General features: G+C 35.9%; 1 protein-coding gene across 4 annotated transcripts in view; it reads left to right on the top strand.

The window, feature by feature from the left end:
- The window catches only part of Oseg6 (intraflagellar transport protein Oseg6), a 745,559-nt gene that overhangs the window by 628,087 nt on the left and 100,219 nt on the right, over positions 1–17,253 (top strand). For all 4 annotated transcript variants that reach the window (XR_016549279.1, XM_090403102.1, XM_090403101.1 and 1 more), the window contains one exon: positions 9,152–9,233. Coding sequence is in view for 3 of the 4 variants with exons in the window: in XM_090403102.1 (XP_090259228.1) it covers positions 9,152–9,233 (82 nt within the window). In the remaining variant the exon portion in view is untranslated. The remainder of the gene's footprint in view (positions 1–9,151; positions 9,234–17,253) is intronic.

The raw sequence follows: 17,253 nt of genomic DNA, 5'->3' as shown, positions 1-17,253 counted from the left end.
AACTAAAAGTCTTCCTTGCTAGTCAGCAATTTTCTTCAAATTAGGAGGTGATTGCAGCTGTTGAGGGATGTTTTGCAAATCTTACTCAGAACCACTACAGGGACGGGATAAAGGTGCTGGAACATCGCTGGAATAAATGTATTAGTCTTAAGGGAGATTACGTTGAAAAACAAAAATAATTTTGAAATTATAAATTCATTTTTTTATTGTTAGGCCGAGAACGTTTTAGACCACCCTCGTATAAGGCTGTGTACTATATCGCCATACTGCAGGAAGTGGATGAGATTAGAAATTTGAGAGTGATGGTTGACAGTAGACTGAAGTTAAAAGGGAATATTGCTAGCGTTGCAAAGCCTGCACATCGTTGTGCTGCTATGATAAGAAGTACTCTAACATGTAGGAATAAGGAAGTGGTTGTGCCACTTTATAAGGCAGTGGTCAGACCACAGTTTGACTGTTGTGCTCAGATCTGGTCACCATGGTTTTCGTTGTGATGTGGAGATATTAGAGAGGGTCCAGAGATGAGAGACTAAGACAATGTCAGGACTTTGGAGTGCTGACTGTGGAGAGAGGTTGAAGAAATGTGGATTGCAGAGTTTGGTGGATAGGAGGAAAAGAGATTATGCGATTGAGACATTTAAGTTAGTAAGAAGGATTTTATCAGATTAATCCAGAGGGGGGGGGGGTTATAAAAAGGATAGAAGGTGGGAGGAGAAGAACCATAGCTCATCCCTGGAAGTTATGTAAAAGTGTGGAAAGGAGTAGATTTATAACATGGAGAATTGTCAGTGAATGGAACACATTATCAGAATGTGTTGTTAATGCAAGGAGTGTTTAGAATTTTTAAGATTCGGTATGATAAATATGTTGTCAGTTTAATGAACCTCTCACGATGAGTCTGCCTACTCCATGGAGGGTGTAATAATAATAATAATTATTATTATTACTAAGTCTGAAGGTGAAGGCTACAGTTGTAATGGATGATTCTGCTAATTATAAAAGAAAAGCACTCTTTTATTATGGGATCATTTAACATACCAAGAATGGATTACAATCCCACTAACAGACAATTAAAAAAACCGAACCCTTTACTAGATGAAGTTGTAAGCCTTGATGGAGACACCATAAAATTTATTTTGCTAGAAATTGCTGAATAGCCAAATTTTTCACACACTTATTGAAAACTGAGATTGGCAACTCCTGCTTATTCATAAAATATTCTTCCAATTTTCTAGATAAAGGGAAAAATGTTTCCATACAGCCCCACTGATGTAATGGTTAGCTTTGATATAGAATCTCTCTCTTCTCAAATGTTCCTCTTGAGAATACACATCTACTTTCAGAAGCATTTCCACAGGATATAGTGAAATTATTCAACTTTGTTATGCATTCCAGATATTTTATTTGTAAATAAGTTTTACAGTTAAGTTGAAGAATCCACAATGGGAAGTCCACTCTCTCCTGTACATGCTAACTTTTATTTAGAACATTTAGAAGACATCCTTTTCTCATCCATACACCCTCAGCCTTCGTTTTGGGTTTATTATATTAGATGACGTTTTTGCTAACTGGTCCCATAATGAATACCCATTACCTACTTTTTTATCTAATATAAACAGTATACAGCTATGAATTAAATTTGCTATGGAAATGGACAACAACAGATTCTTCTTTTTTATTCTTATTATGGGATTACTGGATTACTTCTATTTATCAAAAGCTAACTTTTGATAAATAGAAGCTAAATTTTCATTGAATGCTTGAATAAACTGCAATTGGCTCACCATCCATTGCGGAAGACTGGAATTATAAAAACTTTATTGTAATGTTCTCATACTATTTGTTCTACCTCTCAACTATTACCGCAGGAACTCTTAAACATAGTTTTATATATCAAACAATATATAAAACTCAGTGGCTTCTCCAAAAGGACCACGTAACACCTTTTTAATTCCATTAATACTAGCTCAAATAACAAAGAAACAGTATGTTGTGTTCCATTCCTATACATTTCTTGCATCTCAGAACTGATTTCCAGAATTCTTAGGAAATACAATTTAATGGCTACTTTTTTTCCTATCAACAAATTATCAGCATGATTTCCATCTTCAAAAGATAAATGATCTCCTATAGCTCTTCCTGGTGTCTACCAAGTTCCTTGTGACTATCATCATTCTTAATGTGGACGCTTTGTAGAAAAGAGATTATAAGAACACCAATCTTATATTAGCATCAATAAATCTGAGGAATTGTGCTTGGCACAGCATGGAATAGATACAGACCACAATATCCTATAGTATGAAATATGCTTACTTTATCAATAGCAGTATTTGTTTAGTAAGGCCTTACTTCACCGTCTGAAGCTAAATCAAAAAAACTGCTTCTCTCTAAGATATGGAAAAGTTTAATTCTAATTACACATCAATAATTTTTTTTAAATAGGCAATTATTATTATTATCATCATCATCATCCCAAGACCCCATGGAGTCAAATACTCATCTAGGAAGTCCTTTTGTCGTACACACAGCTCGTCATACCATGCCTTAAACACACTCAAATTCTCTGCAGACACCACACTTTCTGCCGCATTCCAATCATTCACAACTCTACATGCAAAAAACCTGCTTCTCACTCCCCTGCTCACATCCTTCTTATACAGATTCCAGGGATGACCTCTGGTTCTTTCCCCTGATCTCCCACTGTTTGCTGTAAAACATCTCCAACATTGATCCTATAACAACTGCTTACTAACTTGTTGGTCGCTATCACATCATCCTCTTCCTCCTATCCACTAGAATCTGTAAATTGCATCTTCTGAACCTTTCCTCATATTTGACATTCCAGAGATCAGAAACTACCTTAATAAGTCGCTCTGGACCCTTTCCAACATCTCTTCATCCTTTCGAAAACCAGATCACCAAATTTGGGCACAGCCGTCCATTTTTGGCCTAATCAAAGCCTTATACAATCGAACAAGAATCTCCTTACTTCTGTAAGTCAGTTCCTCTGTATTATTCCCAGAATTCTTTGTGTTGTCCTCACAATTTTGGCAAATGTGTCCCTTAAATTTCAGATCCCTATCCACTATAACCCCAAGATCCCATGTTTCCTCCACCTCCAACAATCTATCCCCACCAAGCATAAATTCTACATTTCATCTCTTTTACCCAAATTTTAAAACCTTACTCTTTGCAACATTGAACTTGCATCCCCAATTCTGTGCCTGTTTACTCAATTTATTCAAGTCCTCTTGTAAAGCCACAACATCTTCTGTACTCTTGCATACATAGTTCTCACAACATTGCATCATCTGCAAACAATTGAATATCCCTATCCAAATCTTTGCCAATATCATTAACATACAAGTTAAACAGCACTTACCCTTAAACAGACCCCCTGAGGTGCACCACTAGTGACTTTCCTCTTCCTGGATATTGCTTCCCCACACACAACTTGCTGATACCTATCAGATAGCCAGTCTCCAATCCAATGCACTAATCTAATATCCAACCCTATCCACTCTAGTTTAACTATCAACTTATCATGTGGTAATCTTTCAAAAGCCTTTACAAAATCTAAGTATACTTGTATTGTAATAAGTAAGTAGATTACTAAAATATGACTTCCCTTTACCAAATCCATGCTATCCATCAAATATAATACCATTGTTGTCAACCCAATTCTGGATCCTAGTTCTCACCACCTTCTTCAATAATTCACTTAACCACAACGCCTGACACACAGACAGGACTATAATTTCATGCCTGAGTTTTATCACCCCCCCCCTTATGAAGTGGGACAATCTTGCCCTCCTTCCACTCCTTTGGAACTCCACCAATTGCAAGACTGTGAATAATTAATATTGCAATATTCCGTCAGTTATGCCATTACATTGTTTTTGGTATAACATCACTTGGGCTCTTACTTTTTCAAATTAATCCATTGTTTGCATTCTATTTTCTAATTAATTATATCTTGCCACTGATGATGGCCTGTAATATTAGCTGAAATATATGGCCTTAAATAAATCTTCTTCTTTGAGTGCCATCTCGTATCGGAGGTTGATGACTACCTTGACAAATTTTGAGCGATCCTCAGCCACTCTATACAATCCCCCAGAGCTCATGCCAGTTCACTGTCTGATATCTTCCATCCAAGATTTTCTTCATCTTCCTTGTCCTCTTCTTCCATTTATCTTCCCTTTTATAATCAATTGAAGTATCTTATATTTTTCATTACAAAGTAGGTGACAGAGATATGCAGTTTTCCTTCTTTTTATAGTATCTAAAAGTTCATGTGATTTCCCCATTTGTTCCAGTACTTCTTGATTGGACTTTTTGCCGTCCATGGGATTTTTAATATTCGTCTTTATAACCACATCTCAAAGGCTTCAAGTTTTTTTATTGATGTTGTCTTCGAGGTCAAAATTTCTGCACCATACAGCAGTACAGACCATGCATAGCATTTAACCATGCATACTCTCAACTCTAAATTTAAATTTCAGTTATACAGCGTTGATTTCATCGGAAGAAAATTTTTTCTTGCCATTTCAATTCTAACTTTTATTTCCATTTCTGGAATTGCATTCTTCATTTAACCAGCATCCGAGATATTTAAATTTTGTCACTCTTTCTATTTGTTTCCCATTTATAGAAAGTGCTGAATTAAGAATTAGATTCTTGTTTATGACCATGAATTTAGTTTTGGTGATATTTATTCTTAATCCCATTTTTTTCACTCTCTTTGTTCACTAGTTCCAGAAGATTTTGAAGATCCTGAATAATGTCAGCCAGGAGAGCTGTGTCATCAGCATATCAGATGCTATTGATGATTTCACCATTTACATTAATCCCTTCCATTCTTCCTTTTAAGATTGTTTGAAATATCGCTTCTGAGTATATGTTAAAAAGATTGCCTTGCCTTACTCCTCTTCAATGAACCTGATGTCTTTACCATCTAATCCAATTCTTTTTAATACTTTAATCATTTTAGTGTATTGGATTTTGTCAAATGCTTTCTCTAAGTCAATGATGCAAATGAATACTTTCTTGTTTTGGTCACTACAGTTTTGGAATAAGATTTGAGAACAGAAAAGAGCCTCTCTCATTCCATCCCCAAACCATTTCTAAAGCCAAATTGGGATCACTGACGATGTCTTGACATTTTCTTTTCTTTGTATTCTTTTTTGAATTATTTTTAGAAACATTTTGAGAACAAGACTCATTAGACCGATCATTCTAGAATTGTTACAACTTTTCGTATTTGGTTTTTTAGGTAACATGATGAAAGTCAACTGTAACTAGTCTTGAGGGATTATGCCTATATTGTAGATCTTATTAAATAGCTTAACTAATATAGTAATGTTGTCACCTTCTAATAACTTTACTATTTCTGCTTGTATTCTCTCAGGGCCTAAGGCTTTACCATTTTTTAGCTGAGTTCAGTGCACATTCTACCTCTGATCTTAGAATGCATGGACCTTCCATCTGTTCATAAGTATTTTCTGGGTTTTGTCTGTTATCAGTAAAGAGTTCTACATATTTCACCCATTCTTGTTTTTATCATCCTTTTCAGATATTATTTCTCCCTTTTTGTTTCGAAGGATACATAGTTGTTTTTTTCTTAAATATACCTGAAGCCTCTTTCAGCCCTTTGTGTAGATTAAAACTTTCATGCTTTTCCTGTAGAAATTCTATTTGTTTACATTTTTCATTCATCCAGATTTCTTTTGCTTCTTTGATCTTGTCTTCAATAATTTTCTGAACCTCTATATTTTGTTGGAATATGATCTGTGTTGATCCATGAGAGAAAGAATTTTGTCAGTTATCCAATCTTTCTTTTTAACTGCTCTATCAGGACACACGGTATTAGTACATTTCTCTGTGAAGACAGATTTTAATTTGTTCCATGATTCATCAACCCTCATGATGTCATTGTTCTTGATAAGTGCTATCTCTTGATTCAGATCTTGACTCAGTTTTTTTCTTATCTCTGGGTTTTTAACTTTCCTAGATCAAAGTTTTCAGTCTAAGTTATAACTCTGTAATCAGTAGATTATGATCAGAAGCAATATCCACACTAGGATAGGTTTTTGTACTCTTTGTGGAACTTTGAAATCATTGATTAATTAGCAAGTCATCAGTTTGGTTTCTGACTATATTTGCATTATTATCCACTGGTGATCGCCAAGTATATAGCCTTCAGGATGGTAGCTTAAACCATGTGTTTGTAATTATTAGTTCCTCTTCTTGGTAGAATTGAATAAGACAATCTCCTCTCTCAATTCTTGTTCCCAGTCAGTGTTTGCCAACTATATCTCCACTTCTACCTTTCTCAGCTTTAGCATTGAAATCACCCATGACAATATTAATATCATGTTTCTTTGTATTTTTCATTAGTTCTTTTAATTGATCATAAAATTCTTCGATCTCGGTATCATTCTTGTCAGCAGTAGGAACATAGGCCCATATAGGATTAATATCTAGTGGTTGACCTTTCAGTTTTAATAACATCATGCTATCTGGGTAGGGGATGAAAGTCAACAGTGACTTATTGGCATCTTTGTTAAATATTATTCCAACTCCGTTTTGATGATTGTTTTCACTACTTCCAGAGTAGTAGATTGTCATGTCATTAACTTGAGTTTTGCCTGATCCTAGCTACCTAACTTCACTCATTCCTAAAATCCCATTTCCAAGTCTTTTCATTTCCTGGATAGCATTTCTTAGCTTACCTGCTTCATACAGGGTTCTGACATTCCAGGTTATTGTTTTAGTGTGCATACCATTTTGAGCCTGGAGATTTTTCGTACCCCTATCCCATTTAAGGGACGCCAGAAACTTGGAGCCACTTGTGTAGATTTGCTCGCCATCGTGGTTAGTCTGGAGAGAATAGAGCAGTAGTTTCTCCATTTGCTTTCTGTTCTGCAGTATTCCAGATGTACACAATAAACTGTATTGCCATCTGCAATTTTCTAATCACAAGCTTTACCGTCATCATGAGATTTCAACCTTGTATCAATACTGACAAAGTTGCTTCCCTTTTTCAGAGGATCAAATCCTTTAATTTTCCTTGTAACCCTAAGTAGTGACCCTAACCAGATACTGACAGCTGGAGCTAGCTGAACCTGGGTTGTTTATAGAGGTCTGCTCCTCTGAAAATTCTTCCACACATTTCACCATTGGGATATGAATTCTCTTCCACTGATTTATCCATTGTTATTCAAGAGGTCCATTAACATCCTTGTAGGGAGTGTACCCTACAGAAGGTCCCAGGGAGCATGACAGGGACATGGGATTGCCTCACTCCCCCCCCCTTAATTAATTACTATAACTTATTCCTTGTGAGGCACAAGTATTTCTTAAACAGCAAGCATATTTCTCTTTCATGTTATGCACCCAGTGAAGTCTTCTAAGAAGACGAAACTAGTTGTGTGTTCAAATAATAAATACATTTTTCTATTCTGGTATCTCTCGGCTTCTAGTAATTAAATTTCTTTAATTATATATATATATATATATGTGTGTGTGTAGAAAGATTTTTACCTTGGGGATACTATATATTATATGTTAAAGATACCAAGCATTATAAACTTGGTTTTAATCCTTTTTCCCAAATAAGCAAACAGACAAGTAAGTCAAGTTTGCACTGTGTTCAAGTCTGAGGCAACTCGTGCTAAAGGTGGAGTAAGCTCTGATCACTTTTCCTTAGTATCTCCCCTAATGCAAAGCACATCCCCTTGCAGAGATGTATGATGCTATGCATTAAAGGAAAGGGCCACTACCCGAACCGGTTTTGACTTTTATTGAGGTCTTGTCAGTGGGAGCCAGACCCAGAGATGCCAAGGTTGAAGTAATGCAGAGCTTATAAATTTTACCTATACAAGTTTCCCCAAGGTGCTTTGACCTTATTAAATAAAATTCTCAGAATGAGAGAAAGATGTAGAAATTTTTTTACCTTGGGTATGCTGAATGACTATCAAGCTACAAGCACAAATTACCAATCTACCTTGCATGTTTCATGCCCCATTCACAGTTTCTTCTTACTTATTTTTCTTGCTCAACTTGGTGAAATAATAGAGAAATGTTTGATGAAACTTATGATGTCTTTTTTGATATCTCTATCAAATTTGATCAAGCTTGGCATAAAAGTTCCTTAATCAAGTTTCTGCTTTGTGGTCCATCTTCTGAAATTGGATTGCCCATTTTGTTTCTAGTTACAGACCATCTATAGTTGGTGTGTAACTTTATCCTCAAATTCACAACATCTGGAATTCCCAAGGTACTCTAGCATCTGAAAGATAATTGGATCTTTCTCTGCTTTCATCCTTCTATTTATCAGTGACCTAGAATATTCACTGCAAAGTTTAGATTTTAGTAATTCTGATAAGATTATATCTGGACTAGTCTGTGCAAATATTGTCAACCATGTTCCAAGGATATGAGAAGGCATTTGAAAGAATCAGCAGTGGTTAATGAAAATGATAAACTGGCCTGTAGAATTGCACATATTAGGACAGTCTAAGAGCATGTTATCTTCATAGCAAAAGATAGAGGAGAAAAGATAGAAGGAACTAGTAAGGGAATCATACAGTATAGATGCAAGTAAGATTTTTGCAGCTTGTTGCTTGTGGGAAGAGAATTCAAATTCATCCCAAAACTGAGTAAGGTGTGGTTAAGAAGTATGTGAGGTCCTGATTCTTTTTTGTGGCAGGTAGTGTGTAAAATGGGCTACCATTGATGTGAGTGCATCTTCAGCAAATTTGTTCAAGAAGAGATATGATAGTTATTTAATTATGAGTGGTTAAAGGAGTTCTTCCTCTTGAGTCCTTGGACTTATTGGAAGAGCCTGTATAATAAGAATATCAAATCTGTCTGACATAAAATAATGCTCTCACATCTTTAGTAGTGGCCAGGTGCGAGAGCATTTTCCTGCCTTGTATAGTGAAGAAATGTCTACATAACAGTTAAGTATTTTACATTCATATCTACAAAATAAATAAAGTATTTTGCAAATATTGCTTATATAATATTATAAGCAATATAATATAATATAATAGTATATTATATTATACTTTATTGATTTGATAAATATTAATAATTTGATAAATTCATGTAATATAATTTGATAGAATACAATATAATTTGATAGATTCATGTAAGAAGAGGGGATCACATAAAAAGTGCAAGAATGCTAATAAGAGTAGCAAATAATATTAGCAAGTTTCCTTCACGTAAGCATGATTTTTGCTTCATAACTAGGTTTAAGTTGTTATTTAATTGTTTATATCTAGTTCAACCTTATAACTAAGTATATGTGAAGTTTAAAGATTTTTTTATAAAATTATGAATGCTTTAATTAATAATATGGAATAAATGAATATTTGTAATAATATCAAATAGGAGAATTCATTTAAAGGACTGATTAGGAATGATTGTATTGATATGAATATTTTCAGTTTCACTTTTTATCTGAATCCCACACAAGAATATTTGTAAACCTATCATACATTTATTGTCACAAGTTGGCTAAGAGTAACATAAAGGAAATGTAAAGGAGGTCATGCGAGGATCAAGAGCGCTAGATCTGATCATTTCATCAGAGGATGTGATTGTGAGAGGGGTTTCACACTTTCCTCCATTTAGTGAAAGTGATCATGAAGTAATCACCTGTGTTGTGCTAGTCATATGCAGACTTTTGTGAGGAAAGGATATATGTGGAATTATAAGGCTGGTGATTATGATAGCTTAGGGGAACAGCTTGGAGTTATAACATGGAACGAGGAGTTGAGCAGTAAAGAAATAAATGCTGCATGGGAACTGCCAAAAAAATATGTAACAGCATCAATGTGTGAATGTATTCCAAAGGCTGAATAAGGTAGGTGTAAAATAGAGGAATGTGGAGCTTAAGCATGAAATCTGGAAAAAGAAAGTACTTTAGAGGAAGTACAAGATGAAAAATGGTGATAATCAGTCACATGAAGAGAATAAAGAACAAGCCAGGACAATTACTCAGTTTGTAAGGAAAACAAAAGAAGAGTATAAGCAGAAATTGGTAAATCAGGCAAAGAAAAACCCTAAAGAATTTTTAGATATGTGGCAAGTAGAAGGAAGAATGATCATGGTAAGATGAAGTTAATGTATGAAAGTGGTAGAGTGGTAACTGCTGCAGAAGACATTCTTCTGGTCTTCAGTGATCAATTTTTAAGGATGATTCATCCTGGTCAGGGTGGAATCATGAGGAACTTAAGCATAGAGGATATAGGAGGGGATGACTTAATTGTGAGTGAACACAAGGTATTTGAGGAAATAAATAAACTTGATGTCAAGAAGATGATAGGATTTGATGACATATCAACGTATCTTAAGGGAATGTTCCAGGGAAATGGCAGTGGCATGCCTGTTTAAGAAAAGTGTTACAACAGCACAAGTTCCAAGGGAGCGAAAGGAGGGTAAAGTTGTTTCACTGCATAAAGTAACTTCAAATTATATAAATTTCAAATCATTTGAAGTTACATAACTGTAACTTCAAATTATAGGCCAGTCTCTATATCTGAAGTTGTTGTGAAGGTATTGGAGAGATTGGTGAGAAGTAGGATACAGAAATGGGTTGATATCAGCATGGGTTTGTGAAGGGAAGATCATGTTTCACTAACTTACTTATATAACAAGGTAAAATGCTTTGGACAGGGGAGATGTATATACAGTGATGTACTTAGATACTTAGCTTTTGCAAAGGCTTTTGATTAGACTGCCACATGACAAGCTCTTATATAAATTGAAACAGATGGGATTGGATAACAGACTTCTGAGTTGGATCAGTGACTGGCTGTCGGATAGGTATCAGAAAGTTGTATGTGGGGGTCCGGTATCCCGAAAGAGAAAGGTCACTAGTGGCATGCTGCAGGGGGCCATTGTTGTTCAATTTGTATGTTAATGATGTTGGGATGTTTAACTAGTGATATGCAGCTGTTTGCAGATGATGATGCAAAACTGGGAAGAGCAATGCAGAGTTAAGCGGATGTTATGGCCTTACAAGAGAACTTGAATAGATTGCATGAATGTGCAGGTAAGTGGAACTTGCACTTGGTGGGAAAACTTTAACGGAAGTAGAGGAGATGAGAGATCTAGGAGTGATCATCATCATCATCATCATCAAATTCCTGCCATGTACCCTCAAGGGGGTGTACAGGTCTAGGAGTGATGGTGGATAAAGACCTGAAATTCTGGGGCCACATTGCACAAGTTGCGAAGATATCACATCAAATAATGGCAGTAATGTGGAGGGACCCTGACATGCAGAAATAGAGAGGACATGATGCCATTGGATTATTGTGCACATATTTGGTCACCTGGTTTTCATGGTGACGAGAATATGTTGGAAAGGGTCCAGAGAAGATTCACAAAGGTGGTCAGTAGTCTTTGGAATGTGGAGTGCAAGGACAGATTGAGAGTATGTAAGTTGCGAAGCCTCGTGAATAGGAGGAAGAAGGGCAAATATGATTGAGACTTATAAGCTAGTCAGGAGTTGTTATCAGGTAAAAATGGAAGAGATCTTCATAAAATTGGAGAAGTGGGGAAGTAGAACAAGAGGCTATCGCTGGAAACTGTATAAGGAGGGTGTGAGCAGAGGAGTGAAGAGATGGTTCTTTGCATGGAGAGTGGTTGGTGAGTGGAATGCATTTCCTGAGTGTGTTGTGGATGTAGACACATTGAATCATTTTAAGCATCGTTGGATGAGCATTGTGTGCAATAGTCTGTACCTTCGATGATCAGTCTCTGACTCCATAGAGGTCAAATGTTAATAACAACAATAATAAGAAGAAGAAGAATAACATAATCCAATGACCCTGCTTTAGAGACCCCAACATGGAACTTTTTCAAACTGCTTCAGGCTTCCTGTAAGCAAAATCGTGGTCTCACACCAGGCGATGAAATTCATCTCCAAATCATTTAGTCCTATATCATCTGATTATTGTTTTCAACATCATCACTGGACCTCCATAGAGTAAAGGATCATCATGAAAAGAATGCTCTAGGCACAGTAAAGTCAAAATTACAGTCAGTCATACCAAACAGTAAAATTCTTCACTGTCTGCAATACTGACCATTGTGTATCCCCCTCCCACCCCATGTTTCTTCTTCTCACTCTCTTACAAATAATGTGAGGATCTTTGCCTCTTGTCATTGTGCTACTCTTTGGAAAATTTCTCCAGTAGCTTATAGGCCTTACTTGAGAAGAAAGTATAACCTTCTTTTCATCCTTATTTTATCCAATCATTAGCAAACAAAAGTTTGCAAGTGAAAATATCTTCAAACCAGGCTATGTGTATAATGAGTAGATGAATTCACATTTTGGGCCATGCATTGTAGGAAATCAATATCCAGACAAGTTTTGAGTTTTAATTTAACAGAATATTTTCATAAACCTACCACCAGGGTTTCAAAAATTATTAAGAGTTCAATAGAATTGTCAGTTCTCTAAGAACCTCAGAGTGATCTTAAAATCTCTCTCATTGCTCTAGATGGTTTACTCTGAAATACTGTTTGGTTCTACTGTTCCCTTCTGCTATAAGCACCCTTGGGATTATCTTTATTGCAGTCTCATCACTGAAACCTTGAAGAGAATGTACCATAGAAAACTGGTGAATTCTGCTAAAATGCCTTGCAGTTCAGCTATGCCATTTATACTTATCTGGCCATTCCTCTGACCAGCACAGTGTTCAGAGTAATGACATTATGATGATACACATTTGAGGAGGGTAGAACATTACTGCCAACAATGTGTTTCAGTGATGAAGTCACATATCATGTACCAGAAAAAAGTGACCAGACATAACATCCATGTTTGGAGAAAATCCACATATCACTGTTGAATATTCAAGAAACAGATCTAAAATTTAACATTTTTATGACCTAACTTTTGGGCAACTCTTTTGGTTCAAAAAGACAAAAGAATGGTTGCTTTTGGACTGTTCAGTTTTCTTGGGGGGTGGGGGGGGGGGAGGAACAGTAATCAGAAGTACACATTCCATGTTAGAGATATGTACGACATTCTGGAGCTATAGTTGCTTCTGTATCTCCTTGAGGACCTACAGAATACCGTCTTCCAGCAAGATGGAGTATCTTCCCCTTATCCATCATGCTGTGACAACTGTTTTGAATACACAGTTGCATGGCTTATGGACACTGGAGCTGTACGGTCTAGCCTGCACTGTCACCTGATCTGACTCTCCTTAACTTTTCCCCCCTGGGGCGCTTATATATAGGATACTGTATACATACTGCCATTCCCCCCAAACATGGACAACCAGAATAATCACAAACAAAGGGCTATTGCATCAGTTGTGCACCAGATGTTCTTATCTGTTTGGCAGGAAATGTAGTATCATTTCAACATGCATCAAGTGACACATGAACTTTCAAAAGCATGGCAACAAAAAAGTGTTGACAGTTGATGTTCTAGTGTAAGTTTCATATATTTTTTATGGTTAATACATTTTTGTCAGTGCACTGACAAAAAATTTTAATTGCTCACATCCCTGTTTTTTTTACTTACTCTTATTTCATGAAAATAAGAATTCTGATTTTTAACAAAATGTAAGGAACATTCATGATAAAGATTGAACAGTGGCCTTGTAGCACTTATATTTTAGTATAGTTAGGTCTTTGTCTGGATTTAATATGCAAATCTGGTTTACAACAATGAATTAAAACAGGCATATATAATTACATGTAGCTTCCAAGTACTGATCAACATTTATATTTCCAATTTTGTATTCAATATTCATATTTACATTTATATTTTTACATGTATATGTACGTATTCCAACCTTTACATCCATATTTATATTTTTATATATACATATATTTACACTATATAATTCATACAATATCAGTAATTTATGTTACATTACAATGACTGGAAGTTGATCTTATTGGCAAAATTAATTAATTCTGAGTAATACTTTTCAATAAGTCTCTGTTTTCACACTGGCCACTTGTCTCCAGAAGTGATGATGTGTTGTATTAGGGGCATCTGGATGGAGTCCAGTAGCTGACAGTCGTAAAGTATGTGGTCAAGTCTGTTGAAGGTGTGGACAACAAATGCATGATGGGGATTCCAGGATATGGAATCTGTATAAGTAGTGTCTTAGTTTTCCATGCCCTATTAGTAGCATGGTTAAACCTGGAGAAATGGTGTGTTTTTTCAGCTGGAGTCTGCTTCTGATGCTAGGCAAGAATTTTTTTGTTGTTTTCTATTCTTCTTCCCATAAGTTGAGGCTTCTTTCTTCTGCAAGTGTTTTTATAGCAGAGTTTGAGTACTTTTGGTAACTTGTTTCTAGCCATTCATTTCTAGCCACTTCTTTAGCCACCTAATCTGCTTTGTTCTGGTTTCTTACTGTCTACTGTGCTTCTACTATCACTGTAAATTGTTGCTGTCTTTTGATGAGAGGTATTGTGTTCTAATTCCTGGAGATATGTAAGTGAATGAACTATAGCAAGTTGTTCTGCTTGGTTATTGGAACAGAGAGGATGCAGTCTAGAGCAGCGTTCTTGTATAATGGACTGCCTGTTATATGCAATAAAAGAACAACTGACATTCCCTCCAGTTTTGCTTCCATCAGTGTATATATATGGAATTTGTCACTTTCAGAGCTTTCCCTTCTACTTAACCTCCCAACCGGCTGGTGTGGATGATATAGTCAGCTCTCCCTAGCTTTTTTCATGGATCAAAACTTCGTTGGCATTCTACCTTTTATCATGCCATTACCTTCCTCCGCTGTTAATCTCGTTACGGCTATTCTATAGCCATTAGTGAATTAACTGTTGCTGAGTGACCTTTGTGTCCCCCTGTCTTTACGTCTATTGTGCTGCTTAGAATTTCATTTACTGTCCTAAGTTATTTGACCTTTCTTGCCTCTAAAATGATTTATTGTGTCTCTTCCCAAAAATTGAAACGAATTTCACATATGCGAAAGAAATCAATCCTGAAATGACCACTGATCAGCTTTTGCAATGAATCTATTTAGTGATAGTAAATTTGGTGTATTTTAATTCTACAAATCAGTGCACCGGAAGAGTTGCACTGATTGTTCTTTCACTTTACGTATAATAATTGAATAATTTTTTTTTCTAATTTCAGAATTTCCAAATGTTTGCTTTGAAAATGTTATGTCAAATATTTATATTTTTAAATAATATTTATTGAAATAAATATGTCCTTTTGCTTTTGTTTCTAGCCAAATAGCATTATATGGATCATCGCATTTCAGTTTTAGAAACAATTTTTTGTTATTCATAAAGACAAAATAAAAAAAAAAATGTTAAAATGCTAAATTGCATTACTCGGTGTCCGATTGTGTCTTTTTGGTATCAAAAATTTATATCCAATGATATTTTAGCAGTGACCCTTCGCCTTTGTCTTTTATTTATTTATTTGTATTATGCATATTACGATAATATCTAATGCATATCCTCATAGATGTGTTGAAAATATGTGAAAAATATCATATATGGAATAATTCAAAATTTTTGCTCATTTTGAAGATTTTCTAATGCTCCCCCCCCCCCCCCCCACACACACACCTCCTTATTCTCTCCTGGAACTGAATTGCATAACTACTCTAAATTTCTATACAGGTTTGAAAGCTTTTCAGGACATCATTCAAAATCAATTACTTCATTTTATCATTTTGACAAAAGATATACGGCAATCAGATTGTACCGTGAAGCTTCTAATTCTGTTCTGTTTATTTGCAATCTAAAACCAGCTGTTCTACTGTCCACTGAAATTATGTGAAATTTTAGAAATAATATGCTATATTTTCACCATGCAAAATTGTTTATATGCATACCACACAAAAGAAAGTTCAGCAGTATTATTTTTGTTTGTTTTTCTTTAAAAAAATCTAAATATTACTTCTGCTGCTGGAAGCTATTTCTGAAATAATCTACGTCTTATAAATACTTGGTAATATCCTCTTAGCTGGAGGAAAAGCTGAAGGCTTACTCAGTGCTATTGAGAAGAAAGGGAGAGAACACTAAAGTGCCTCAGGCTGTAGTGCAGAATATGTCAAGAATGTCTTGTTTCCTTTTCAATTGTTGATTACCTGCATCCTAATAGAAATACTGACATTTCATTTACATGCTTATACATTATTTATGCCAAAATAATTGCTTAATTTATATTATTTATTAAAACACTTAAGGAATAGAACAACGTAGTTAAGGATATAAATTAAATTAAGCTTTAATAAATATTTTCCGATATTTTGGCAACGTCACATTGCCATTTTCTAAAGGAACTTACAAAAAAGTTACGTGCACGTAGGCACTACAACACAGAAGCTGGGAATGAAGAGATGAAGCTATTGTTCTCCTAACAGTCCTGATGGTGCCCTCTAGCGGGCTAAGTAGGTGTTCTTGGCCGTTGGGCTGAAGGTCTGCAGATGTAGGCCTCCCAAATTTGGGGCAGTCGCATACAACCAAATTTGTTGAGGTTTGGAGAATTTCTTAGGGCTGAGGCTGATTCCATAACGAGTCTTTCAAATTTGTATTTGCTACGGTGTATCACTGTAGCTTTCTTCCACCGTATTCTGTGGTGTGTATCCAGAGCATGGTCCACAAGCCCAGAATGACTGTATTTGTGAAAACGGATGTAGTCCTTGTGTTCCAAAATTCTGATATTCGCTGTCCTGCCTGTTTGGCCAAAGTAAGACAGTTTACAACTGCAAGGGACCTGGTAAACACCAGGTAGGTCTAGGGGAAGTGGTTGGTCTTTAGTGGAGCGGATAAGGGAAGCCATTTTTCTGTAAGGTTTGTAACAGGAGGTCAGATCATGTTTTTTTAAGATTTTGGTAATCTTTTCTGAGGTGCCTCGGATGTAGGGAATGGTGATGGATTTAGAGTAATCCTTGTTGTGTGTGTGTGGGGGGGGGGGATCTGTGGTTTGTAGGCTCTAATATTTTTTGGATTTTTTTGGGGGGGTAGCCATTTGCTGAGAAAGTGTTGAGGATGTGATTTAGTTCAGTGTTTAGGGCCAAGTTGTTTGAACAGATTAGTTTAGCCCTGTTGTATAGTGTTTTCACCACTCCATATTGTTGTGAGGTGGGGGGGGATTGTTGGTGAATGTATCTGCCTGTATGGGTGGGTTTTCTGTAAACTGAGAAAACCAAGGATCCATTAGGCTGGCGGGTGACTAGTGTGTCCAGGAAAGGGAGGCTGTTGTTTTCCTCTTTTTCCAGAGTGAAT

This window comes from Typopeltis vanoorti, chromosome 13 (genome assembly GCF_054136105.1).
Source record: "Typopeltis vanoorti isolate ZY-2024b chromosome 13, IOZ_Tvanoo_1.0, whole genome shotgun sequence".
Classification (NCBI taxonomy): Eukaryota; Metazoa; Arthropoda; class Arachnida; order Uropygi; family Thelyphonidae; genus Typopeltis; species Typopeltis vanoorti.
The sequence above is the reverse complement of the archived record's forward strand: the minus strand, read 5'-3'. Positions and strand labels throughout refer to the sequence as shown.